The sequence below is a fragment of the Struthio camelus genome, chromosome 2 (genome assembly GCF_040807025.1).
Source record: "Struthio camelus isolate bStrCam1 chromosome 2, bStrCam1.hap1, whole genome shotgun sequence".
Taxonomy (NCBI): Eukaryota; Metazoa; Chordata; class Aves; order Struthioniformes; family Struthionidae; genus Struthio; species Struthio camelus.
The window spans coordinates 19,618,701-19,646,100 of record NC_090943.1 but is presented as its reverse complement, the minus strand read 5'-3'; the positions used below and the strand labels follow the sequence as shown (position 1 = coordinate 19,646,100).

Below are 27,400 nucleotides of genomic sequence, written 5' to 3'. Positions count from 1 at the left end.
TCACTTCAGTGGCAGAAAGCATAGGAGAGGAGGAAAAAGTGAAAAATGTTCACAGCTTTACTTTCCTGTGGAGTGTGGCTTCCCAAAAATATAGCCTCAGAAGTTGATGTGGTCAGAGATCCAAAGCTTTATTGTTTAGGGCATTGCCTAAGCAGCCTCTCTTAAGAGCTACATTACCATTTAAAGCTGCTCTTTTAAAAGGACAAATTGCAAAGAGCACTCCCCCAGCATCCTTCAGGAATGAGTGCCCTGGGCATAGCTGCCGTAACAGAATTAATGAAGAATGTCATATGTCTTAGTAAATAACATATGTTTGCCAGAGAGATGTAGGTGGCTCAGTAAATGATAAACATACCAAAAATATGGTGGATTGTACCATTCCCTCTTTTTGTATTTTTCTATAGCAAGGCAGGATGAAAAGCACTAATCTAAAGTGTTAGGTGATGCCAGCAATTCATGGATTAGACAGAAAGGCCTGGATATGCTACTACTGTCACTGCTTTCACTCAGGCACAGCTGTAGTTTCTGCTGTGCTCTCTTCTTGCTTGTACAAGTGAAACAGAGTGTAGCCTACTATCCCAGGTGGAAGGGAAGTGAGGGAGAAACAAGTGTCTGCAGTGTTGTACCTAATATATAAATCTACAGCACTTGTAGACTTTTTTAGTATCTTTAAAAACAGAAGAGAACAAAAACCCATTTTCTCCTACCACCATCAGAAAGCCATTGGTTGTGTTGCCAAATCTAAATATGCAGACAGAAAAGCACAGGCATCTAATGTAAAAGCCCCTGGAGCCCTTTGATGCGCTTCCATTGCTCTTGGTGCGATGAGGAAACAGAACATACTGGATTTTTTGTTTCCTAAATAAAAAATATATTATTGGTTGAAACCGAATGTTTCATGTTCTGATGTCTTGTATGTTCTGCAATGCCTTACAAGCCACTGTGCAAAAATGCTGGGCAGGAACTGAGGACAGCTCCTACCTTGGTTGATTCATTCACATCTGAGCCTCTGAACCTAATCTGTAACATGGGGATTCTAATTCTGAACAAACTTTATAACCTACTTTTAGATCCACTGATCTAAGAAAAAGTGCCATTGCTGCTCATGTTATCATCTGGATATTAGTCTTTGTTGCATTGATGCAGTAAATTAGAGAACAGTAGGTAATATATAAAGAAAAACAACGTCTAGTTTCCCTAAGAAAGAATTTGTTTTTTCCTGTAGGTGGCTATAGACCTTTGATTATAAGATAGCCAGTGAGAAGTGCTTTCTTTCTCTTTCTCCTTTAGCTTCCTACCAAGCGATGCTGAAAATTGTCTACTGGGAATGGAGTTTACAAGAATTGTTCAGCATTCAAAAATCCTTTATATGAATGTTTTTCATAGCATTCAGTGTCTGTTGTACTCCTAATGTGGTTGTGCTGGGTTTTAATCTTCTTTTCAAAGTTAGTGATATATAAAATATATGCCAAAGATGTGGTGAACAGACAGAAAAATAGGTTCACAAAGGGAACCTTCTGGTTATTGTAGTAAGGTTTCATGAGGAATATAATTACTTTCCCTTTCAAGCATACACTTCCTCAGTCCAAAATAATATATAGCCCAGAGCTATATGTCCAGAATGAATACAGGACAATAGATGGTGTTTTGTGGTTACAGGGAATACCCAGAAGTGCACTTTGAAATTGCTTGTTACTGAAAATACAGTGTAAATATTTATTTTTCTTCTAAATGATATTAAAAGTCAGTGTTTGTGTAAATGGTATCACAGTATCCCTAAACCTAAGGTGTGATATTGTTCCTGAACGTGCTGCTTTTTAGCACTGGTCAATCCAGAATGCATAACATCATCTACACAGTATTTTACATGTTGAGGTTAGGGAGATAACCTACCCATAGGCATTCGCCCATGCCTTTGGGGAGGTGTTCAAGCTGACAGCATTCACATGATCTGCCTCTGCACAAGGCTAATTTTCTGGTGACAACTGGAAAGACTGTTCCTGTTCTGTAATGAGATATAAGAATCTGGAATTAAATTCATCCTTTGGGTGCATATGTAGATTAAAATGAGATACAATACTTAATTTGGTCATTTTATTTTGAAATTGATAATTATTTTTAATCTAGATGTGTGGAGATCTATTTATCAAAACCTTGTGAGAATGACATCATATAATTTTCTTGAATCAAAGAAAACATTTATATGTTATAATGGATTTCCCCACACCATGCAGGTTTTAAAGAACTAGGAGGAGACAGCACAATTCATTCAGCAGCACCATTCCTTGGATGAGTTTTTTTAATATTTGGAGTCCAAATTTAGCAAAGCACATAAGCTCCAACTGCCAGTTTGGCTCCTAACTTTGATTTCATAAACAGAAGTTGAGCTAAAATACTCTTTTGGATCTCAGCCTGACTCAGTGGTACAACAGTTGCCATGTTATTCCCCAGCTTTCATAGGACGCTTTGTCGTACACAGAAGTTGAGTGTGCCTCAAGGGGACACTCTGCATAGCTGCTTGAGGCTCACGGTGTCTGTTAGAGCAGGCAGAAGGGCCAGAGTAGTGAATATACTCTTAAACTAGTTTAGATTCCTTATAGTCAGTGGAGACAAATGGACACATCTCTGTCGTCACGGACTGGGGAAGAAAAGTTGGCTCTTAACTTAATCACTTCTTTTATGTGTCTGTAGTTAAGTGGATTGAGTGCTGGGACAAGCTTTTATTAGGTTAGTACCAAGCAAAGCACAATTTTTGCAGCATTCAGTCCTGTCCCTGAAGAAAGTATTTCACTTATATGTAAGCGAGTGATTTAAGTTAATTCTCTACCAACTCCATAATCTGCAAGTAACAGTGTCCACATAGGCAACATTCCCAGTTTATTCTCATTTGCAATTCTGTTGTAACGAGTGAAAGGGGTGATGTCAAATATCAAAAATATATTGGAAATTGGTAATTTTATGGTTAACATCAGACGGATGCTACTTTTTGGATTAAATACTTGCAATGTTCATTTTATATTCATCTCTAGCAAGTTAAGCTGAAAATTTAAGCTACTTCAAGCTGAAAAAGGTTCATTCTAGGTAGGTCCCCAGAGTTCCCATTTACACCAAAGAGGTATCTTACTACATTCTCAGCAAAATGCCATTAGTTTTTTTAGTAGGCATGAAGACAATTTCCTAATGTATTTAATAATTTTCTGTTAGTAAATGAAAACGGTTTGCATAAACTAATACTAGTTTCAATCACTGAATAGGCACCATGTGATACTGAAATGAGATAGGAGCCCAAATATCAGTATAACTCAGTCGTTCCTTTTGACGTCCCTCTGTAGGAACACTGTCTAGTGGATTATGTTTTAGAATTGCAATGAGCCACTGGTATTTTAATGAGCTTTCTTGTCATAAAACATCATTGGGGATTACAGCATCCCGTAGCTGATTCGGCTTATTAATTCAAATAAGATATATTTCATTACAGTTTCACGATGTGGATCATGAAAGCTTTTCTCCTTGCTTCTTGTGTCATAATATGATGACTGAAGACCAGCATTGCATGAGAAAACGTAACATGGTATCTCTTATTTCTGAGTCATCTGTCACAGTGGTGCCTGGAAAGCTTGGTTATCAGCCACCCTCCAGGGCCCGTAGCCAGTGAGGAAGTGAACCCGTTTCCTATCCTGCCAGGAAGATGTTAGCATTGTAGGGACTGTCAGCACTGACACGCCATTTAGCGGTCATGATACAGACACAAAAGGCTGAGTGGTCACAGAACTTCAAGGCTTGAAGCTTAGGCCCTGCGCATTGACAGTGCAGGGAAGGGGAGCAGATGTTGTTGTTATGGTGTAGTGCAGGTACTAGAGAGCTCCTCTCAGTCTCAAGGAAGACTTGTTTCAGCATGCCTAACCAGCCTCTCTCACAAGCATTTGAAGTTGGAAGTTAATCATTAGATGTGTTGTCTGTGAGAGCTTGTTTGCGCATGTGTCAGTGTCACAGAAACACTCACTGTTTTCTGATAGATTCAACCAGAGTTTCCTTTTCCCTCTCCTAAGTGTAATCTTAAGATCTTGATAATCTTAAGCAGTAACAGCTGCTTTCATGAATGAAACATCTGTGTGTCAGTAGCGCCACAGCCTTCAGTAGAACTGCCCCTACTCCGATGTTATCTTTGGGAGATAACATAGACTGATTTGCTTCCTGCCACTAGCTCCTACAGGTATATAATGAACTTCTTGCCTCTATCAGTGATGCATTTATTACTCTCCTGTCTTGCCCTGCTACTCAGGTCATCGATTAAAGTGAAAAGCAAAACTCCACCTATCCACTGCTCCAAGGGAGACAGAGGTGGACGTTTTGTGTGCTCAAGATGGGGAGCCTGTATGGGGCTGTAAGAGAGATTCTTAATGCTTACTCCCTGTATGGGCACATAGACTGAGTCATAGTCTATCCTTAGAGTTAAGAGTGGCTTGAGAAATTAGTTAAGTCTGAATAGTAGAAAGGTCTAGGCACATATTTTGTGTTCTCGTTCAAATGGATTAGCAGATTTATTTATTTCACCCTCTTTTTCCAGGACAGTGTTATTGATTTTTTTTAATGCTTCTCTCTGGCTTAGAAATGAAGAGGAAAGAGATCTAAGAACATGTGCTTTTCTGTTGTATATGGCAGTTAAGTGCTTTGCCAAATACACAGTGTGTTGCTTTCTTCACTCACCCTTGACTTTCATTCAGATTCAAGTGAATGACACATAAGGAGAGGTCTTTCTGGGTTAGAGGTCTTTGAACTCATTAATATTAGCCATCAGTCATGCTTATGACACTCTATTTACAATGAATTAAGGGCAACACAAGTGTGATGTTACATCATATATTAATACAGTACTTTTATAAATAGACAAAAGATAAAAGAGTTTATCCTTTGGAAGAGGGATGATTTTTAAAGTAAATCAAAAGGCTTAATTATGTGTTTCATATTATAAGAAGCAGCGTGCACAGGACTAGAGGCAACCGTGGCATGTGTGGGAGCACTGTGCAATGAATAACTGCTATTGCCTTACCTAATCCAGGCAAAAATAGTGGAGGGGCTACAGCCCTTATACTCTCCTTCTCTTGGTAAATCTATGCCTGCCTCTGTCTCCCCAAAGGATTAAAGAAAGTCATTTTCATGTTCTTCAAGTATAATTTGTAATGATTTTCAAACTGAAACCATTGCAACACACGGTGGACACAGTTTTTGTTGTTAGGTTTTTCTCAGCCTCACATGAAGCCAAAGGTATTTGAAGTCTTCAGCAACTCCACTGCCAAAAAAAATAAAAAGGTCCTCTATTGTTTTTTAATCATGCTGAATACCTTTCACTATTTTCTAAACAGAATGAAAATGCTGTAGTGGCCAACCTGAGACAATTTCTAATGCCTTAATGTTTAGAAAATGTGTGCACCATTCTTCTCAACATAAGAGCTTTTTCAGTGCTTGAGGATGAGGATAAAACAGTTGAGGCCTTTGTATGATCTTGCAAATTTTGGCGGCTGTACATCAAGTAGATCTGAGTAATGAATTGGGAATGTAAACGTAGCTCCAAGTGATTAATAAATTTTTTTTACACTGCAGACCAGAAAAGTAAATAGCTATTGAGGTCTCCATCTGCAAACACTATACTTTACGTTCTTTAGCTCTGTTTATTTTTTGTTACTTCTTGCATATTCATTCAAAGCTTCTTTACCAAATATGCTACAAGAAGAGCTTACATATCCAAAGGCAAATTAAAGTGTGTAGTTCACATCCCACTGACATTTGTTTCTGCAAAACTGTGATGTTTTTAGCCCCTTGGGATAGTTTTTTAATGTAGTTTTAATTTTCTGCAATTGACAGTTTGTGAATTATATTCTGAAGTAGTTCTGTGTACCTGGACAAAATGTGCCTTTTTTCGCTTGTTACAGAATGAATATCTATACGAAGGTGTTGATGCAAGAGTTATAGAATATGAGGATAACAGGCCCCTCTTAGATATGTTCCTGCAAAAACCAATGGGTTTATTGTCCCTGCTGGATGAGGAAAGTCGATTCCCGCAAGCAACAGATCAGACACTTGTAGGTGAGTATATGGTTTATTTCATAATGTCACAGAACGTCTCCCTGTTAGATTTCTGTTTAGTGAATTCAGTTTAGGGTATATGCTAGTTTTGTTTTTAATGAGCCCATATTCCAGTTTCAGGGAGGCATGGACGCAAGGCTGGATGCGTTCTTGAAGTTGATACAAGAAACATGTACATACAAGAGCACAAATGAACCTAAGTTGCTGATGCAGGTTTTGAACTCTCTTACCCTCAGGAATTTTTAGCTGCAGGGCTTGAAAAACAGGGATCAAACTGAATTAAAGCTCTAGGTGCCTATGCCAGGAACATTGTTTTCAAAGCTGAGTCGGGTTCAGCTCTGAGATTTTTATTGGACTGTGTCTAAGCAAGAGTTTGGGGACTCAGTAGGGATAATGGCTATGAACCTGATCCTCAGCGCCTTTCAGCAAATCATGTTGCCGTGTTTTTTCTACACAAGAATTAAAATTAAAACACCTAAATAAGCTACAGTTCAGATCCTGAATATTTCAATGCTGCTGAAGTATTCTCAGTTACAGTTGTTTTAATTGTTTTAGTGGGATTTCTGTTCCTTGTTTTCCTTATTTTGGAATATGCAAAGTGTCAGAGGAGGATTTTAACCAATACCCAGTCACAAAGCCAGTAAAACACCCAGTAAAAAAAGTTTTTTATGTCTCAATGCTGCAACAGTTCCGTGAGTTTGTTGTCTGCCTACCCTCATATTATATAGATTCTAGAACTGATCACCTCAACCAATTAGTAAATGTTTTCTCACAATTCCCAAGTGTGGTAGGAAAGATTACTGCCATGTTTTATATGCAAAGACCAAAAGCTTAGAGAGGCAAATGATTTTCTGAGGTGACACACAAAAACATTGGTACAAAGTGACTGATCCAAGAGCCCCCATGTTCTCCATTCACTGCCTTTTATTACAAGACCATCATGGTACCTTTTTTCTTAAAAACGTCAGAATCTGTTTTGTGCTGCTGCTTTTGTCTGAGAAACCAGGCAATATCCTTAGAGGGATTCCACTTCTGAGCACAATTAATGTACAGTGATGCCAGTAAGACAAACTATGTGTTTCCTTTCAGAAAAATTTGAAGATAATTTGAAGTCAAAATATTTTTGGAGACCCAAAAGAGTAGATCTAACCTTCGGGATTTATCACTATGCAGGAAAGGTAAGAGACCTAACGATATTAATTGGGGATTGTGGAATCATAGGGCAGGAAGGGAATGTCAGAGGTCAGTTACTTCAGGGTTGGTTCCCAAGGTTCATCTATTCAAACATGACATGGAAAAACTGATAGTGCCCCACATCTCAAAAGTAAATTGAAAAGTTATTTTCCCTCGCACAAAAAAAGTAATGGAACATGTTTTTCTTAAATGTCACCAAGTAAATAAACTGACTATATTTCAGCAGAACCAAAAAATAATGATTATAGAATGCGTCTCGGTGCCCCTCCACCTAGGTCCTCGAAGCCTTATGCCATATAGCCACTGCTCCAAACCAGGATCCATTCTTCCTCCCTTTTACCACAAACCTTACCTCGTCTGCCCCATCTGCCTTAGTTCTCAACGCCTTCCCTTGTCATCAGCCAGATAGTGCATGCCCTGCTTTCTGCTTCATTTAATCGGCAGTCTTGCCGTCCTGTAGAAGGTGTTTTGCTTGCACCAACTCAGGAGAAGCTCGGAGTTGCGGATACACTAAGGCAAGATACTGCTGATCAGCTGTACCTTGCCTTGTGGAAGCAGGAGCTCCCAGCTCCTTTTAAGCTCTTTTAAGAAGTATGGAGTGGGTATTGCTGTCTCACACAGGAAACTAAGTTGTGCCCGTGCAGTGCTGCAGCAGCTGGCCTGGAAAGAGGCAAGATACCACCCATTGCTAATGGATGATAACTTGCCCTTATACAAGACAGTCAGCTACAGAAGGCCTGTGCTAACTCCTTATCTCCAACTGATTACATTTCATAAGTTTGGCATATCTCACTGCTGAGGAGCAGGCATGCAGCTCTACCTGTACCCTTCTTGATGGAAGAGGGGGATTTTACCAGCACCCAGTCAGACCTTTGCAGTGTTCAAAAAGCTTTATCATCAGGAAGTTTCTCCTGCTGTCCAAGTTAAATCTCCATTGCTGTGATTTAAGTTCATTACTTCTAGTCCTGTTTACTGTGGACCTGGAGAACAATTTATTTCCTCTCCCTTTATAATCCTTTTTGTAATTTAAGACTGTTACTGTTTGGGTTTTGGGGTTTTTTTTTCCTAAATTAAATATGCCAGTATCGTCTACCCTTCTTCACAGGTTAGGCTTTCTTGGCCATGGATCACTCTCAGGCCCTTTCCCTCTCTGCCCAGACTCTCTAGAACTAATAGAAATCTTTCTTGAAAAGCAACGTCCAAAAACTGATACAGTTTTCCATGTGGTGGGTCCTTTAAAGCATCATTGAGATAGAGCTCTAGAGGTACATTTTGAGTTAGGTACACCATTCCAAGCAATTTTTAGAGAGATTTCAATTTGAAAACTCCTGCTGTAATTAATACAGACATCTCTGGGAAGAGACATTAAGTCCTGTATCTAGTACAGCACAGTCCGAATGGGACAGAAAGACTGCACAATCGCATCAGTAATCCTGTGTGATTTGGCTGAAAGCAAGTACATTGCTAACTGTGCATTAACAGCTGTATTGGTATAATGTACTATACTATTGGTGTAATGCAGTACTATAGCCCCCTTTTTCTAGTGATGAATACACACTGGCTAAAGCTATTATTAACACATGCATTAATTTTTCCCTAATGTTTCAAGGTAGTCTGGGGTAATAGATTTGCTTCTAGTGATATGCATCATAATGGTTCTTCTGTTTGTGTCTCTTGATATATTACGAGCCATATGCCAGGGTGCTTAAATCTACACTTAAATTTCAATAGCCCAGAAGATGCGTAAATGCACTTTTTAAACAGGTTCTGTATAATGCGAGTGGATTCTTAGCCAAAAATAGAGATACCCTGCCAGCTGATATTGTGCTGCTACTCCGATCATCTGAAAACAATCTGATACGACAGTTGGTAACCCATCCTCTTACAAAAACAGGTATTGCTATTGTAGTAGTCTTTCTATTCTCGTTCTCCAATCTTTGTGCTGACCACTGCTGGGTTTCATATAACCATTTATTGATGATATTATATACTTTGTGGCTTAACTTTCCAACCCTAGAATCTGTACGGAATGGAGCCCCTGCCATCTCGAGCTGCAGGGGAGGGATTGGTCTGGTCAAGTGCAGAGGAAGTGGTAGAAGGAAGTGGGGCTCCAAAGGAAGCTCCTTGGGGAGCCCCAAAGGAAGTGGGGCTCCTTTCAGGGTCCCCTCTTCAGGTTAGGGGAGTGGGACAGGCAGTGGAGTGCATCACTTGAGGACTGAACAGAAAGGCTCAGGTAAGCCAATGGCCATTTTGGATAGGACATATGCAAATTGCCTGTTTTGTCTCAGTGCAATTTCTCTCTAAAGTAGCAGATAATCAAGGCTGGGGCTCCTGACATCTAATGCATAGAGCAAGGAGGCACTCGTCTATTTCCCTAGTCTCTCAGTCCTTTACAGCAGGAAACTAATGGGGTCCTAGTAGTGAGCTGGGGCCAAGTTTGGATTGGAGGACTTAGATTCTTCTCTTCCTCAGGGATTTCTTAAGGAGGGAGAAAGAATGTAACTGGCTCTACTGAAATTACTATTAAGTACAGTTGCACCTTTGTCAAACCAGGTTCCTTGCATAGTGTCCCACCTGCTTTTTTAGGTTGATGGGTAAGTGTGCTTACAATGAGAAAATCTAGGTGGCATACATCTTTAAATCTACCATCAAGCTAAGTAGTGCCCCAGTAACTGCTGTTATTATATTATATATATTACAACCAGGCAGGGCTTATTTGTTATTGTGTTGCATTGCTCCCAGTGATGGGCACTGTTACTGTAAAACAAGTACTTCATAACTTTACTTTCTTGTATGATTACAAGGGAGATGTACTTGCAGTAGAACAGGAAGGTTAAATTGAAGGAGCCTAATGAAATTTATCTAAAATGTCATCATACCTTACAGTAACTGAGGTTTTGGCAAAGCTCCTACTCTTCACAAAGGGAGCTTAGCTGGTGGGATGCAAGATTTCGTCTTGAAGGTCTACTTTAAGTCAATACCCTTAGGAGAACACTGAGCACAACATACTTCCCTGAACCTTTTGACTTATTGATGTGCGCTAAGATACTAAACAATAACTTCTGTGGACCCAAGTTCAGGACCCACATGGTCCCAAGAACTGGTCCCAAGTCTTATGTAAAGGTTTACAATGTAACTCTGAAAGTTATTTTAGTCTTCTTATTAAGCATCAAATGCTGTGTATGGACTTTCACAAACCATCCAGTGTAGCCAACTGAAAGTTAGGCCTCTGGTATAAGTAATTCATCTATCAGTGGAAAGGTATAAGCATATCCAGAGTACAACCCATCTTGCCCATCTCAGGTGTTTCTCTCAGGATGGGATAAACTCCTCTGAAGGTGCCTGTCTCCACTGAATATGGTGGGATCCTGTACACACCTCACTTTGAGATAGGTAAAGTTAGGTATGAGTAATCCTCTTCCTTTCCTTCCCACCTCATGATGCTCAGCTAAGCCCAGAGGGGTTTCAGCACTTGATATCATCACTGTAGCTGGGAATGAATTAAACTTGCAACTGTTCATCCAAGTCTTGTCCACCTCTAATGGATAATAGCTAAGCGCGGAGAGATTATAGGGTCTCACAATGTACAGAGGTGTTGTGTTAGTAGCAGAAGGAATGGCAGTGTTCAGCAATGGTTGGGGTTCTGTCAACATAAAATGACATTGTGTAAAGCTCAGAAGTGTTATCATTATTCCTTCAGAAAACCAGTGTCTGTATAAACCACTCCAATGCGGCTAGTCCTTCAAGTCATTATAATAAGGATATTGCTTGACTAAAGAGTCCCAGTGCTGGAGTCGTAAGACTAAGTCTATGCTAGTAAACAAAGTAGAGCCAATAAACTGTAGCTGAAACCCTACCATATGATTGCCCATTATGATTAATTGTTGTCATGCCTCCCTGGGACAATTTTGGTCCATGTCAGCTAGAATTCTCTCAGAAATGCGTAGGCACAGTTCAGGAGAAAGCATGGGCCAGGGATGGTTTCCAGCAAGCTCTGTGGAAGTAGAGACAACCCTGTTTTTATTGGGAGATTAGAAGAGGAGGGGAGTGTAGAGTTCAGCTATACAGACTTGAGTCATGCTATGCCACTTGCCCTCAGGGCTAGAGAAGGGTGCTAGCTCCTTGTATTAGCTATTATGTGTGTAGCCATAGAGATTGATTTCCATGTATGCTAATTGAGTTAGTGAAAAAGGGCCTTAAAGTGGAAACAAACTTCATTTGTCCCCATTTTAAGCCATAATCGCTAACTAGGCTAGTACAATGCCATCCTGAGAGTAAAAGAGTGTGGGTGCTCTAAGATACATCTTTCTTATTTTTTGCAGCAGTGTACTTAATTATTTTTTTGCTTTAGTAGGTGACATAAGTGCTGAAGGAGGAAAAATACAGCCTATGTTTCATCTTCATGCAAGTTCTTCAGAGCTCATTCCATCCCAAGGGTGAAAGGGGAAATAAGGACATTCTCAGGAAAAGCCAGCAATCTTTATAGTCAAATGGTTGCATTGGGGTCTTGAATAATGTGGTTCTATATAGCATAAATGAGATCTAAGCATGTTGGTAGGTTGCTTTCTTCCATCTTCCCATAGGTAACCTGGCCCACACTAAAAGCAAAACTACAATCAGTTACCAAATGTGGACCCCTCAGAAATCAATCAGTCGTACTAAGGTAAGAAAACTGATGTCATGGTTCTGCATTGAACCCTATAATTTAAACTAGAAAGGCAATACTGTTGTTGCTACTAAAAGTAAGCAAGTAACCCCTTCCTTGGTTTTTCTCCCTCTCCTATTTTCTTTTCTGTTTAGCTGGATATCTTTGTGTTGTGCAATTCATATTCCTTCCGTGAGGTAAAAACCTAACATTTCCCTTCTTTCTGGCTGTAGTTTTATAACAACGTCAGGAAAAAAAAAAAAAAAAGATTACTTCCTAACTGTATTGTGGTAGCAAAAAAAGAGATTGAAATATTGGTGTGGAGTATAGTCATGTTCCGTAGAGAACTACCAAAATAACAGTGATGCTGAAATTACAGACAGCACCTCAGACATTGCCCCAGACCATGTCAGGTTATTTGTGGCAGTTACTTAGATGTTCAGTTATCAAATTGTGTCCTCTGTGTGTGGATGTTTGCATATTGTGTAGCAAAGTAATGTAACGTACTGATGTAATGACTTTGTGCTAGTGATCATGCAGTAACTTTTGCAGTTTAGAGTACTTTTTTTATTAATGATGCTCTCCAAGAGGCACTTTGTTGTGGTGTTGGAAAGGGCACTACAGGCTCAGTAGAAATAAGAGGTGTCATTTTCTTTCTTGATCTGTATAGAATGAAACTGGAGATACTGGACATCATCCGAGAGAGACAACCAGTATGAAAACACAGACAGTCGCTTCTTATTTTAGAGTAAGATACCAAGTCTTTTCATAAATTTTTCTAGAGTGGAATGAATATTTATTCCTTCACCTTTTGAAACCCACCTGTCCTTCTGTCCAGGCACTTAGGTTCCACAGAGATCCGTTTAGAGTTTGTAAACTGCATATATGATGCAGCTGTCCATGCGATACAAAGGTCTAGAGCAGACTGTTATGCTCCACCTTTAACCGGACTCAGTTAAACAGCCACATTTCTGTCATGGTGGTGCAGGATGATCAAAATTCAACTTCACTGTCACTTACCTGCTTTTCCCAAAGAGAGATAAAGAGAGGTTGGACATTAGTGGTATGGCATTTCTTTAAGAGTTTTGAAAGCAAGAGGCCAAAGTTGATTTGGAGCAGAAGCTCCAAAGGAAGATTCTTGATGGTCACCAGTCTAGAGGCTGTTCTGAGTCAATCCCTGTGGCTCTTTTTCAGCAGTCCTCTTCACTTTCCCTAGCACTGCTGTGCTGCTTCTTTCTGCCATAGATAATGGCTGTGAAGAGCATTCTTTTCTCTGCAGCGGGGCGCAGAGTTGGCTCAGTGCAGGTCAGTTCTGAATTTCCAACTCCCATTGACTCATATCTTCCAGCAAAAGCATAAAGGTGGCTCAGGTATTGTTCATGACCCCTAAGACTTTGTTTGCATTTATGACAGAGAATAATAAGGAGCAGGATCTCTGTTTAGTAGATATAATTACACACTTTTATTGACTGTAGGGATAATGCTAGCCCAGGCAGCATGGTGGTCCAAAGTTGGATGGTGTTTTATTAACACTCTAGATGGAAAAATGCACTGAATCTAGTTCAGAGTTAATGTCTGTGCTTCAGCATATTAACCAAAAAATCTATCACCAGGTGCTGCAAGTGGGATTAATTATATTTGCACTTTTTAATTAGTATTTTATGTAGTGGAAACCCTGTCCAGATCATGCTAGCTAATGCTCTTAATGAAGGATTCACCCTCAACCCCCCCAGTTTATTTATATGCAGAAATCCTGAGAAATCCTATGGGTGCCTGAGAAGAGTATCTGCCACCCCAGACCAGGTGGTTAAAAAATGGATCCATTAGCCTGTCCTACTTGTTTGTGTTCCATTGCCACACTAGTGAAGAAGCTAATTAAGCACTTTGCTGCACGATGCAGCATCTGTCCGTAATGGGATTGCACATTTTAATAGGAAACATATGGCTCTTGACGTCCTATGCTAGTTTCATGTATCTAACCTACTACTGAACTGCATTACCTCCTGGCTGGGTCTTTCTGTTGAGTCAGGTTGAATCTTGAGGACTGAGCCTCTTCATTTGTATTTTAATAAGATCCTTCCAGAAAGCCATTTTACAAAACACATGTCAAGATTGCTTGCAGCCAGATTCACCTCAGTTGGCATGGGGAGCTACAAATTGCATGCATCCTCTTTGCTAGTCTGATACCCTGGTGAGGTAGGAAAAGTGCAACTTTGGAAATGTGATTTTATGCATGTCTAGTTTTGCCCTCCTCAAAGGCTTCCTCCTGGCAGGGCAGCTATAGTATCACCATCAGCCTGTCTAATGAAGAAGATAAACTGGAGCAGAGCAGTTTAAGCAGACCCTTTTCTGGGTTGGCTTTAGTTTCCTCCAGTCTAACAAAGGAATGGTGGTATCTACTGACTTGTTGCTCTTCAACTTCCCATCCTTAGATTGATGATTTACTCTCTGGCTGAATGGGAATCTTCAAATATGTGACAATAGAAAAAAAAAAAAAAGATGAACTGTAATTACCTAACAAGATTCGAAGAGAAGCAAAAATTGTAAGGAGAATTTCTGTCACGTATTAAGCCAGCTGATATAGCTGGGAAAGGTGGAGAGCTTTCAGGGACACAGTCCTTTCATCAGCTCTAACAGCGTTTAACAACAACACTGTTATTAATATGGTTCAGTCACTGATGCACGCTCCAATCCTGATGTGATTGCCCAAAACACTTATTCATTTCTTGTCTTCAGCATTGGGTGTAAAATGTGCATTCATGCAAGTGTATTTTCAACAGCAGGAGAATGAGGGGTACATTTTTTAAAATATTCCTCATTTAGCCCTTCCTACTTCTGCACTTGTACTCAGAATTCACTTGTGCTCTAGTGAGCCACGTTTCCAGCTGGTAAACGTACTGCTTGGTGTGAACTGGTGTGGCAGACCCAGCTCAGCAGCTGCTCTTGTATCAACTGGTCATCAAGGGAACTTTCAAAAAATAGATCGTTTTTTAGAGCTGTGATTAAAGATACAGTTGCTTCCAAAAACAAAGCTGGTGTTCAATTATTGGCAGTACCACAAATTATTACAGCTTGTGAGAATGTACTGGGTGGAATTTGATGCTCACGTCGATTTTTGGTTAGTGTTTCTCTCAAGTAGTATATACCCAGTTACTTAGATATCACATCAAAACTATAATTGCTGTTGAGCCGTTTGCTTCATTCACCTTTAAAGTACCGCCTTACTGAAATGCAAATGGGTACATGGTTCTGATCATGTAAAATAAAATTTCAGATACGTGTGGACCTACATGCAGGTTTATGAGTATCCTGGTGGCAGATATCTTGTGACTTTCTTTCAGTATTCTCTGATGGACTTGTTATCCAAAATGGTCGTCGGCCAGCCTCATTTTGTCAGGTGCATCAAGCCAAACAACGACCGGCAGGCAAACAAGTTTGATAAAGAAAAAGTGTTGGTTCAGCTGCGATACACGGGAATTCTGGAGACAGCAAGAATTCGAAGACAGGGTTATTCACACCGTATACTCTTCGCTAACTTCATAAAACGGTACATTGGTGTGAAGAAGTATCTTTTTCTCTGTTTTACTTGTTGCCCAGTGTTTGCAAAGCATCAGCATTGTCTTTGGTATGATCTTTAAAGAAAAAAAATGCAAAGACATTTTCTGTGACAAACATTACGAACTGAATGAGAAAGACAGAATAGTTCAGGCACAAGATTAGTGTCCCCTTTTGGATTGATAGGGAAAGATGATGCATCTAGGATGACTGTTTCAGGCTGCCTGTGCATTTGGGTAAAAATTGCCTTGCTTAGAGTCTGAAAGATTTGAGGGTTAGAAAGGTAACACTTTAAATTAAAGGAAAGAGTTTGAAGCAAGAGCCTCTGAGGAGCACCACAGGTTCCCTAGCACTGTTCAGTACAGTGCAGCATCTGGTTCTGCAGGGGTTAATTTGGTATAGGTAATTTAGGGCTGAGAAGTTCTTTAAATGCATAGTTCTGTTTAAAATACCATTTCTAAATGTTAGTCATTTGTTAAGGAGAGTAATGAACTTGCTATGATTTTATAATCCCTTTAACTACCTCTTCTTCTTCCACCTCCAAAAATTAATATTGAGCACTTAAGCTGTACTTTTCTTTTACAAACAAACAGTTGCCTGGATCAGAACTTAGATTTATGGAGCAGGCATCAAAATGGGGAAGAAGCGAGCAAGTGACACCCATTCAGGTGGAAGCTCTTAAAAGTAGTGGTGCACTGGAAACAGACAGCTAGTGCACAGTGCTGCAGATGCCAAGAGAGGGAAAGGAAGAGCAAAGTGATGGTTTTATGGCATTGTGTCTGAAAAGAGTGCTTATGGAGCTATTACTATGTCGGAAAAGTGCAACATGGGAAAAGGTAGTTATCAGTGTACCAAGATGCGTTGTGGCTTTTGGTTGCTGCTGTCTCTCAAAATTTTTAACATTCAGGTAAAAGAGAGGAAGTCAGTGAAGATAATGGAGAAGCTCTCCAGAGAGTGTGCCCCTGACTGCGCTGGGGCTGTGCAGATCTGCAGCACTGAGGATATGACCGCCACACAAAAAATGATTTATTTTTTTTTTTAATAATTGAGAATTTTAGGTAGGCCTGGAATAATGGTAGAGCTGTTTTGTTAGAATGAAAATAAGCCAATACATTGTGTAGTTAAAAAAAAAAAAAAAGTAGCTGCAGGACTTGGTGGGGATAATGGAGGAATCAGCATTGTCTATCTTATTATTATCCTGTGGGGAGGTTGTTGTCCTCATTTAATGTCTGTACCATCCCAGCTTTGTGTGTATAGGCTGAATAACAAGAAAAAAAAACAGAATACACTGTCAGGAAGTAAACATAATGGCATTCACGTAATTTTGCTGATTTAAAAAACAAGATAAGTAGGGCTAATTTTGTAATGGAGCACTGTGGAAAGCCCTGGAACACACAAGAACTGCCCTACCCGCTAGCTGAGCTGGTATGTTATGGGTAATTTTTATGTATGAGCATCCCGAGCTGTTTTTCCAGTCAAAGTTAGTTCTGAGAAATCAGTTTGCTAAATTAAATGCTTAGATATTATGTCATAACTGCACATATGTTCCAAAAATACCCACAAAGCTGAATCCAAGGAGGTAACAAGAGCTGGGATGCAGCTCAGTGATAATAACAGTCAAAAGTGTAGGTGGGTCTAGCACAAGATAGGTATGAAATAAGCTAGTTTAAGCTGAAAATCTTCAGAAGTATTTTTCTTTTGCCACTGAAATCACTTTCATAGCATGCAGAGTCAGAGCAGCAAACTGGCAAACTATTCCACTTGGGTTGCCTGCTTTTTAAAAGCCTTCCAGTCTTAAGCAACCCTCCAGGGTGCACATTATGTCACTCATGCACTTTTCACTGAGTTTCCTAGTACTGCATATAAGGAGTTTTTTAGTATGGGAGTTTTTTTAGTATGGGAGTTTTGTTCTTTTCAGTGCTGTTTTCTTTCATGCAACTGTTTTAATTATTTAAATGAATGATTTAAATGTATTAGTATCTATTGCTTCGTGTTAATGGAATAAAGAATTTTATATTTGTCTTTAGGTATTACCTCATCTGTTACAAAACAAATGATGATCCTCCAGTCAGCCCAGAAACCTGTGCTGCCATCTTGGAAAAAGCTCACCTTGACAACTGGGTTCTTGGAAAAACTAAAGTAATTTTTTACATGCTGTAACTATATTATTGCACTATGTGACTGTTAATTTACAAGGCAATTTGTTTTCTCACTCTCTTGGACTACACTGGTTAAAAAAAATTGCTGAGTACTGTTCACTGATACGTAAATAAACAGCACCTTCTGTTTAAAATGGGAAAGCAGGAGAGTTGAAGGTTCCAGATTTGGATGGCTCTTATGTAATATACATCAGATTTGGGAGGTTAGCTAAACTGTGAACCTCTTAGTCTTGAAGGTCAATTTATAGTTATAGCCTCAAGTTTTGCTGGAAATTTCAGCTTTGTCTTTCAGTGAAAGCATGAATAAGCAGAGACTGATAAAAGATGTTCAAGGAGAGAGTATGGTAAAATAGTACTAGCAGCAATCAGATTGTTTGTGTCTTTAACAAAAATGTCTCTTCATTTGAAAGCAACTTATAATTCTTGTTGGTGTTAAATGGATTAGGAGAAATACAGGGACTGGGACTGGGAGAGCAAGTCTGTCTAAGCCATATTAACCAAAACCACTGCTTGTTTGCTTACTCTTTTTAAGGTATTCCTCAAATACTATCACGTGGAGCAGCTGAATTTAATGCGAAAGGAGACAGTTGACATGATTATTTTGATTCAAGCTTATGTCAGAGGGTGGCTGGGTTCAAAGAGATACAAAAAGCTAAAGGAACAAAGGGAACAAAGTGCTATTAAAATACAGTCAGGTAATAGCTTAAACATTTTTGCTTAAAGCTATCATGTTTGTACAGTTTGTACAGTTGATAGGTGGATGTGCATGCTGCATGTGCATATTGCTGTTCTCCTGCTGTTACATTTGACAGAGCATCTTGTTTGATGATATCTGTTCTTATGACGAGAAATTTCTGTTGACCAGGTTATGACAAACTCTTTACTGAAGTTGTTTATCAATTTTACATTTAAAAGGCAATGTTAACAATGAAGAGATGTGATTGCCTAAATTATACTGTTATTAATAATATCTGGCATGCTCTGACAAGGTTGTATAATATAACAACGAAAACATAATGTATTAACTGTCCTAGATAATAAGACCAATTATGCTGTTGATGGAGACGTGATTAATTGAAATTTTTTATGTTTCAAGCATCGTCTTATTGCACATTTTGATTCTCTCATTTTGTATTCATTTAATAACAACTTTACTCAGAAAATGTAGTTTTTACTTATTTTCATATTTCTTGCACTTGTTTGCCATATCTTTTGAAAGGCAAAGCCCAGAAATTTTTTTATGAGTATTTTAATGGAGGTCTGTATTTCCTTCCAGAACCTTTTTATTCTTATAGCCTTTTGTATAACCTAATGGAGTATTTAATTCTTCCTACCTTTTTTCAGCTTACAGGGGTTTTGTTGCTCGTAAAGAATACACAAATGCAAAAAGTAATCAAAAAATGGAAAAATGTATTACTAGACTTCAAGCAAGTAAGAACAGTTTACTTTCCTAGCTTTTCCTATGCACTGTCTATACAGAATACGTTGACGCAGATTCTTTGTTAGTAACTTGCTGCACTGATAGAGTATGCCCATTTACACCTTCTGAAGTAGAATTTATCTATTACGTATTTACATGCAGTGGTAGAAGCGGGTCAATATACTCCATTACCTAATACCAATGCCTCAAAGAGGTATAGGTGCTTTCCACAGCTGTGAAGTGGGCTAGGATAATGCCATAGCAAGACTTTTCACTCCTAGTCTGGTATGTCTAAATACTCTAGCTGGCCCTGCAGAAGTCCCATGTGATGCTATCTGTGTGTGCATGCTGTTCCATTAGGGATATGTTTGTTACATATCAGTAATGGCTGTTACATTTAAGAAGATTATAACCTCTAAATACACTCACTTCTCTGATTCTTTTTTGCTGATTCATTCTGATTCATTCAATGCCACCTAGCAAAATATTCTTTCTCTTCTGTTGCAATAAACACCTTGGGCTCCGACATAACGCTGTATAACATCCACTTTTCCTGACTATGTTTCTGTCTCCCATTTCCCTGTAGAGATAGGTCCCAGAACCAGGTCTAGTCTAGCTCTGAAATCAGCGGCAGTACTAGAGAGGAACCAGCCTAAAAACAGTTGGCACAAACGTGCATGGCACTTTCAGTAATTACAAGGGTGGCTACCCAAATACTAGCTGGTGTTGCCACTACCCAGGCTACCTAGATTTAAGCTATCACAGATACATCTACATGGGGAGGTATAGACACACTAGTGTTGGTTTTAATCATTGTCAAGTGTATCTGTTACCTGCTCTAAGTCAATTTTAGTGTGTACTGAAGAGCACTTCACTGCAGTCAGAAGAACTTTACCAGTGTAAAATCCAATCTAAAACCAGAATAAAATCTAGAAAGGTATCAAAAATAATTCTGAAACGCCTCAATTATATTAGATATTTAGCAAACGCAAAAGTATGAATTTATCACTTTGCTGTGTTTGTTATCTCCCCAATGTTTGTTCTATTGTAGTTTCATTTCAGTTTTTTTTCAGTGCAAGAGAGGGCAAAAAAGGGGAAAATTATTTTCACTTAGCTCTCACAGGTGTTTTTCAGCACTTATTTCAAAAAACAATTCAAAACTCTTCCAGTTTGAAAACTACCCTTAAACAGCTACTATCTCGTAACAGATCTCAGCAAACTTCAGAGGTGAACCTAAATAAGTTTAAAAAGGTGAGATGTCCATTGACACATGACTTGATTTATTTCAAAATAACTCCTGTTGAGTTGATTTGGTATGGAAATGGAATGAGAATTAGCTCAGGAAGTCCAAGAAACTCTGGAAGGATTCTCGTTCCACACTGCTTCATCTTTTACACTTTTCTGAGGCCCTGTCAGACTGCAGTATAAAACCCAGCTGTATATTGCTCCAAATAAGTGGTATGTGGGTTTCTTTACCTTACATCCAATTATCAATATGTAATTTCTGTCCCTTTTACAAAGCGCTTCTTACACTGATCCACTGCATCTAATGGAGGCCAAGTTGGTGTAAATTATGGTACAAATTATGGGTAAGGAGTGCAACAGCAGAAAAACAAAAAAACACCTAACACCAAGTTATATGAATGTGTTAGAGAAGACTGCCTCTGTTCCTTTCCCATTCATAGGTGAGCTTGACCTTTCCCTATGATGTAAAGCACACCCAGCAGACCTGGAGTAAGAGTTCCCATCTGTACCTTCTCTTCAGGATAGATAAATCACCTTATCCTCTATTCCATAGCCTTGCTAGCACATTTGAAATTAGAGTTCCACAGAAATATTTTGACAAAACACTATATTCTTCTTTGTAGGCAGGGATTAGAGGAATTGTGCCGAATCCCTGAAATTGCAGACTTGCCTAAATCACAACACTGTGAAAGTATGCCCATTGCTATCAGGAAAAGATGTGCAAGTTCGAGAATTCCTGGAACAACTCTGAATGGGATTAAGTTTCTGATTAAGATGCCTCAGTGCAGTTGTCTAAAAGTATCTAGGTGCCTAAACTCCTCTTACAGTCAGCAGAGCGGGGAGCTTGATTCATTTCACTGTAAAGCACCTAATGCTCAGTTCATTTGCTCACATATTGGTATCTAGTGCCCTCTGAGATTTCCTAGGTTATCCTGTCTGACCTCATATGTCCCCATATGAGATGCCAACTGTTCTCTCTCTGTGTCTTGTCCTATCTGCCAGCTCCGTGTGGATGCCTTGGCTATCCTAGAGCACTTCAGATGGCACTAGATACCCATGTATGGACAACCGAATCAAGCGGCCAGTCAGCCAAGCCATCTCTAGGTTCTGTGGACTCTAACGGAAGCCTGGAGACCTAGCACAAGTGTAAACGCCTTCATGTACATGCCTAACTTTAATTATATTAATCTGAAGCTGAATCCAACTCCTTAAACTGTCAGCTAGCATAATGCTGAAGGCACCTACATGTCTAGTGGGAGACCCAGGTTCAAGTCTTCACTATTCCTGGTTCAGACCAGGACTTGAAGTTGTGCCTCCCACCTTGCCACAGGGTACCTGGTTACTATGGGGCAGTAACGTTTTGCCTCCCTCTCCCCCCCACCCTATACATCTTTCATGCTGGACTTTTTCATTTTAAATAAGCAGTCATTGCAGAAGGAGCGTGAGCAAGATCGACTTTAAGTGCTGAGCTATATAATTTTCAGTTTTTATCTGATCCAGTGAATGTTCAGCTAGAGAAATAAAGTTCTGGGCTTATGTAATAAGAGCCTGATAATCAGGACATTTCCTAGGGAAGTGAAAGACCTTAAATCAAATCCGTTATCTGAATCAGGCAAAGGAGGTACATGAAGCTGGGAGCACATTGCTTTAGAAGCACTCCCATAGCACTGTGCTTCTGCCTCGTTCTGCATCTTCCTTTATTTTCTTTGGTTCAAAAAGATACTAAGAAAGATCTTATTTGTATCCCAATGTAGAATGGCTACAGCGTTCTAAAAATCTCAAAAAGGTTTTGTGGGACAGAATAACTTCAACTGAAACATAATAACCACTCCAGTCCGTATTTCCTTATTTCTCCTTTTTACTGTTGGGGTGTTGTGGGTTTTTTGTTGTTACTGTTTTTTTTTCCCTTCCTCATAGTAACAATTTAATACTGTTATTATTTAACTCTAAGAAACGTTTGGGATGTGCTTTGCTTGTTGCCAAAGGTTCTTTTCTGATTTGTGTCAGTTGCCAGAGGCTACTTACTCAGGAAGAAGAGAAAAGAGCTAACTGAGTCGAGGAACAAAGCAGCAACAACAATTCAGTCTCACTACAGGGGATATAAGGAGAGGAAGAACTTCAAAAGGAGAAGGTAGTCATATTTTCTGTCTCTTACACCACTAAAACATACCCATTTCAGTAAAAAAAGCAAAGAAGGCGATTATATCACTTTTTTACAAGCGATTACATGCTCAAAAGCAGTGATGTAATCTAAAGTGAAGCAAGTTTGAATTAGCCTAGACATATCTGCAGAGGTAAAGTACATTTACTTAGAGTTTTTTTATTATTATTATTATTAATGCCAGTAGGCAATTTTCTTATACTTTCAAGCTCAGAATGGCCAAGGTAGGAAGGGACCTCTGGAGATCATCTAGTCCAACCCCCCTGCTCAAGCAGGGTCCTCTAGAGCACATTGCACAGGATCATGTCCATGCAGGTTTTGAGTATCTCCAGGGAAGGAGCCTCCACAGCCTCTCTGGGCAACCTGGTCCAGTGCTCAGTCACCCTCCACTCTCATAGTAAATAAGTTTTTCCTCACGTTCAGATGCAGTCATCTCCTGTGTTTCAGTTTGTGCCCGTTGCCTCTTGTCCTGTCACTGGGCACCGCTGAGAAGAGCCTGGCCCCCTCCTCTTGACACCCTCCCTTCAGATACTTGTACACGTTGATCAGACCGCCTCTCTGGCATATTTTAGGGAAAGATCAACAATATCATGTCTCCCTGTAATGCTAGTATCATCTATAGATGGGTCTCTTTTTGGAACTAGCTCATTATAGAAAAAAATCACATACAAGAGAAAGAAATCGGCATCTGAAGAGGACTTGTTCTTCTCCTCTTAAGTCACTGTCTGAGATGAGCAGAGCTGTCCTCACTGACAACAGCAGGAACCTAAATGACTGGCTCAGATCAGGCAGCTAGAAGTTAGGGGAGGTGAATCACACCCTACATATGTCTGTAACATGGCTGCAGGCCAAGTCTGGGAAGTGGAGCTGATAGCACTTTGCTCATCTCTGTCTTGCTTTCAATGATAGCTTTTAAGTAGTAGCTGGAGACTCTGGGGAGAGTGATCACATGCATACCTGATCCAGAGAGGTGGAAAAGAGCTGTGGAGTAGTCCAGAGTCTTGCTTAGGACACAGAGAGGAGAAGCAGAGTAGCATATTTCACTTGGGCCTTAAGTTTTGTTGATAGTGAAAAGCCGTTTTGGGGAATAGGAATACCCCCAGCACTAGGCTGTTTTTTCTCTATGTCCAGAATCATTCTTTTTGCATTCCTTGTACAACATGAGACAGTTTCCTTTAAAGAATACATTTAGGGTTGTATGTATTTATGCCTAGTGGAGAGTCTGCTTTATACTTTTGTTGAACTTTCAATTAATTCTTTTCTGTTATATCGCCTGTCCTTATACAGCCTAGATTGCCCTCCAAGCAATTTTCTGTTAGGAGTTTAACAGGGATAGCCCTTTTCACCTGAAGAAGTTCTGGTTACCCAAAACACATAGATTTCTTTTCTATCTTTAACTCTAACTATATACACTAAATCTCATCCATGTTGCAAGGTATCTTAGTCACTTAGATAATGGTCACTTAGTACACAAATATTACCAAAGGTAGTTGTAAAGTTGTCACTATCCTTCAGCTGTAATATTTCCCCAAAACTCCATTCTATTCAGGGAGTCACTTCAAAAGAAAGAACAAACCGAGAACACAACTTCCATTAATGAAAAGGAGAAGGGTGCCAGACTTCAAGACAATGAGGAAAATCTAGCTGGAGCCAAGAGCACCCTTCCTCAGACTGAAGAAGAAGCAGCTGTCATTGTTCAGAGCAGTTATAGAGGCTACAGAGCCCGTAAAAAAATAAAGGAGCAGCACAAAAAACTAGCAGAAGAAGAGTTACCTGCTATGGAATACCTTGAAGCAGAAGTGAAGGCAGCTGAAAACATTACATTGGAAAAGGCAGCGAACAAGGAGAGCCAAAATGGCACTGACACTGTTACTGACAGCAAGTGTGCTGGGTTCAGGGACAGAGGGAACACACAGGAACAAAAGAAAGGATCTACTAAAGGAGAGGGAGATTCCCTGAAGCAGAACTCCACAAAACAGCAGGTTAGTGAAGATGAAGAACAGGTTGCTGTGGAGCAGCTATCTGACAAATCTTCTGTCAAAATCACAGCTGAACCTGATCACCAGCAAGAGCAAACTAATGAAGACACCGTCAAAGCAGATCAGCAAAATAAAGTATATGCTGTGGTCCTGCCCAAGACTGACAGGCATCTGGAGAGAAACCATCTGAAACAGGAAGCAATGATATCTACTGGATATAAAGGAATTACGCGAAAAGAATCGATAAGAGGTTCGCGGAAGCAAGTTGTAGTAGAAAAACAAGATTCCGAAGACAGAGAGAAGGCAGCAGTGGTTATTCAGAGCAATTACCGGGGTTACAAAAGAAGGGGACAACTCAGAAAAGAGGGGAAATTACCTGGCAAAAATCAAGAGAAAACTATAAAGGAGTCAAGAGAAGTGGCACACATTCAAAATAGTGATCCCAAAACAACAAAAAATAAGGAAAACACTGGTACACAGGCTGAGGATCATAAGACTCTTAAGGAAGGCTCAGAGAAAGAGGCTTGTGATTTGGCAGCCTTTTCACGGCAGGTAAGAAGCTTATAAGCTAAATATGTTAACCATAATACACTGAGTGATGGGAGAATGGCAAAGACATTGTACTGGCTTCAGTGAAAGCAAATTTTTGCTCTCTAAATTGAGACTGAGATTCTGTAACATATGTTGTATATAAATGCATATTTTGCTCTAAAAGGGAAATACCCTTTCAGGAAAGGAGGAAAGACAAGTTAAAGAACTGGAGAAAAGTGAGGTTAATTTTAACCTAAATACAGAAGCCTTGGCTTTGTTTGTTGAAATGCTCACATTTACCAGGTAAGGTCCTTAATTCAGCAACTTGTGAAGCATCTCTCTAAACAAAACTCTGTAAGTTGCTGTTTCAGCATCAGTGGCTTATACATGTGCAGAGAAGTACTCCTGCAGCTGCAGAATCTGCTCTGCAGCTGCCCTGCATCCCCTGACGTCAGTACGAAAGAACTGATATGAGGTAGCTGCAGGACTGGGCTGCAGCATGGCATTTCTTACATTGCCTTTTTTTTTTTCTTAGAAAAAGAGAGAGTAAATGTGCTGAGAGTAATGCAGCTGAGAGGCTGCATTAAAGTAGCTGGAGCAATACCATTTATATTTATTTTCCAGTCCACCATTTTACTGTTGCTTACCTTGAAGTATATATACTTATTTATATAATAATGTGAAATCTCATGTTATATTTTTAGATATCAAAATTATCTGAAGACTACTTAGCATTGCAGCAAAAATTAAATGAAATGATATTGTCACATCAGCTGAGACCCGTGATGCTGTCCAAAGATAAGCAAACTGATGGCCGACTTTCTTCTCATGTTTGTCAGTCAGGTAATGTTGAATTTTAATGTTTATGAGCAGAACTTGCATTTGTGAAGAGGACTCAGGAAGTAACTCCTATTAATGTATTTAAAAGCCAGGGGACTAGTGGATCAGCTAGCTGTGGCTTCTCATATAACTCAAGATTGTTTGTTCGTGTACTAAGCCCCATATTAGTATTTGGCCGAAGCACATTTTCCAGATTACTATCCGAGCCCCATTGGGATTTAGAGATGAAAGAGCCATCGTTGGTAATTTGTTTGAGTGCTTATTAAGATGAATGAATGAATCATTGTCAGACCTAGCCCCGGCATCTCTAGAAATACATCTTTTCAGTAAACATTTCACACTGGCCCTTATTTTCTGAGATGTGTTTCTCAGCTGTGTGTGTTATTGGTAATATATGGGGCTGTGCTTTAAAAACAAAATATCTTATGTATGCTTTACAAAAGTTTGTCATATTTATGCTGAGCAAAGTTATTTTTAGATATCCAGAAGTGCAATTAAGTTATCGAAACTTGTACCTCCCATCCATGTTGTTGGGCATGACCTTTAAATTGACTAATAAATATGTATTAATTGGCATATTTCCCATACTTAAGAGGCTATTACCTCTGAGAACACACTCTGAAGTTACTTGCATTCCTTTAGCGTGGGAAGCGGGGGCTCCCGCAACATAACCAGCCTTGGAGCAGGTTAGGTGGCAGTGGGAGGGAGTAATGGTATCATAGAGATGGAAGACCTGGCATTCAGAGCATGCAGATCAAGACCTGAGCTTCAAAGAGATGTCTACAAAGAGATGGCTAAGCTACTCAAGCCTTTTCAGTTAGAACAAACCTAACAGAGGACTTTCTCAGCCTGTATCACAGGCCACAGGTCCTCCTTCCACAGGAGAAAGGCAAAGGCAGGCACCGCAGTTGACTTAGGACGGCCTTAATTTAATTTGCTGCAGTAGGGCTCATGCCACACAGGCCAATTCATGGCCTCTGGGGAAGATCTCTGCTCACTTCTGTGCAGCTCAAATCAGGTCCAAAATTGTCTCTCACTGCCCAAAGCTAATTGCACTTTTTTATTATAACATCGTGGATTTGGTTGTCATGTGCCCTAACACTTCTTTCTATTCCCATCACTACACAGAAGAGCTCTTAAAGTACTTCACCCCCACTTTGCAGTCCTTTCAAATGGCCAAGCTGCTAAAATGAGGGTTTAATGTTAGCAAAATCTAAACCTCTAAGTGTAAACTGGTTGCTCTTAGATAATCTATGTAGTTTAACCCATTTCTAAAACCACATTCTAAAAGAGAAAACAAACGTGAAATGGAAAATGCTGTCCGTATTTCATTCCAAACACAGCAATATTTGTGTTAATCATTAATAGTTTGTACTGAATTCTATACTGAATCTTGCTAACTTTTGACCAGATAAACCTGAGGAATTAAAAATGCGTTATTTGAAAAATAACTCTTGGTTCTTATCTAGCTTCTGTAGTACAATGTATAAGAAAAGTAGATGGAGAGAAAGGGAATACAAACATTTCTGTTTTACCAGTTGAAGTTCTCATTACTTACTGATATATTTTTGACGGGTTCATTTGTTA

The 27,400-nt window shown here is 39.6% G+C and overlaps 1 protein-coding gene across 9 annotated transcripts in view; it reads left to right on the top strand.

Annotated features, from left to right (window-relative positions):
• The window catches only part of MYO3A (myosin IIIA), a 157,482-nt gene that overhangs the window by 111,913 nt on the left and 18,169 nt on the right, over positions 1-27,400 (top strand). For all 9 annotated transcript variants that reach the window (XM_068934533.1, XM_068934537.1, XM_068934535.1 and 6 more), the window contains 12 exons: positions 5,931-6,084; positions 7,174-7,262; positions 9,043-9,172; positions 11,862-11,941; positions 12,594-12,671; positions 15,265-15,470; positions 17,506-17,617; positions 18,170-18,332; positions 18,982-19,068; positions 22,310-22,433; positions 24,013-24,994; positions 25,678-25,816. In XM_068934533.1, coding sequence (XP_068790634.1) covers positions 5,931-6,084; positions 7,174-7,262; positions 9,043-9,172; positions 11,862-11,941; positions 12,594-12,671; positions 15,265-15,470; positions 17,506-17,617; positions 18,170-18,332; positions 18,982-19,068; positions 22,310-22,433; positions 24,013-24,994; positions 25,678-25,816 — 2,344 coding nt within the window. The remainder of the gene's footprint in view (positions 1-5,930; positions 6,085-7,173; positions 7,263-9,042; positions 9,173-11,861; positions 11,942-12,593; positions 12,672-15,264; positions 15,471-17,505; positions 17,618-18,169; positions 18,333-18,981; positions 19,069-22,309; positions 22,434-24,012; positions 24,995-25,677; positions 25,817-27,400) is intronic.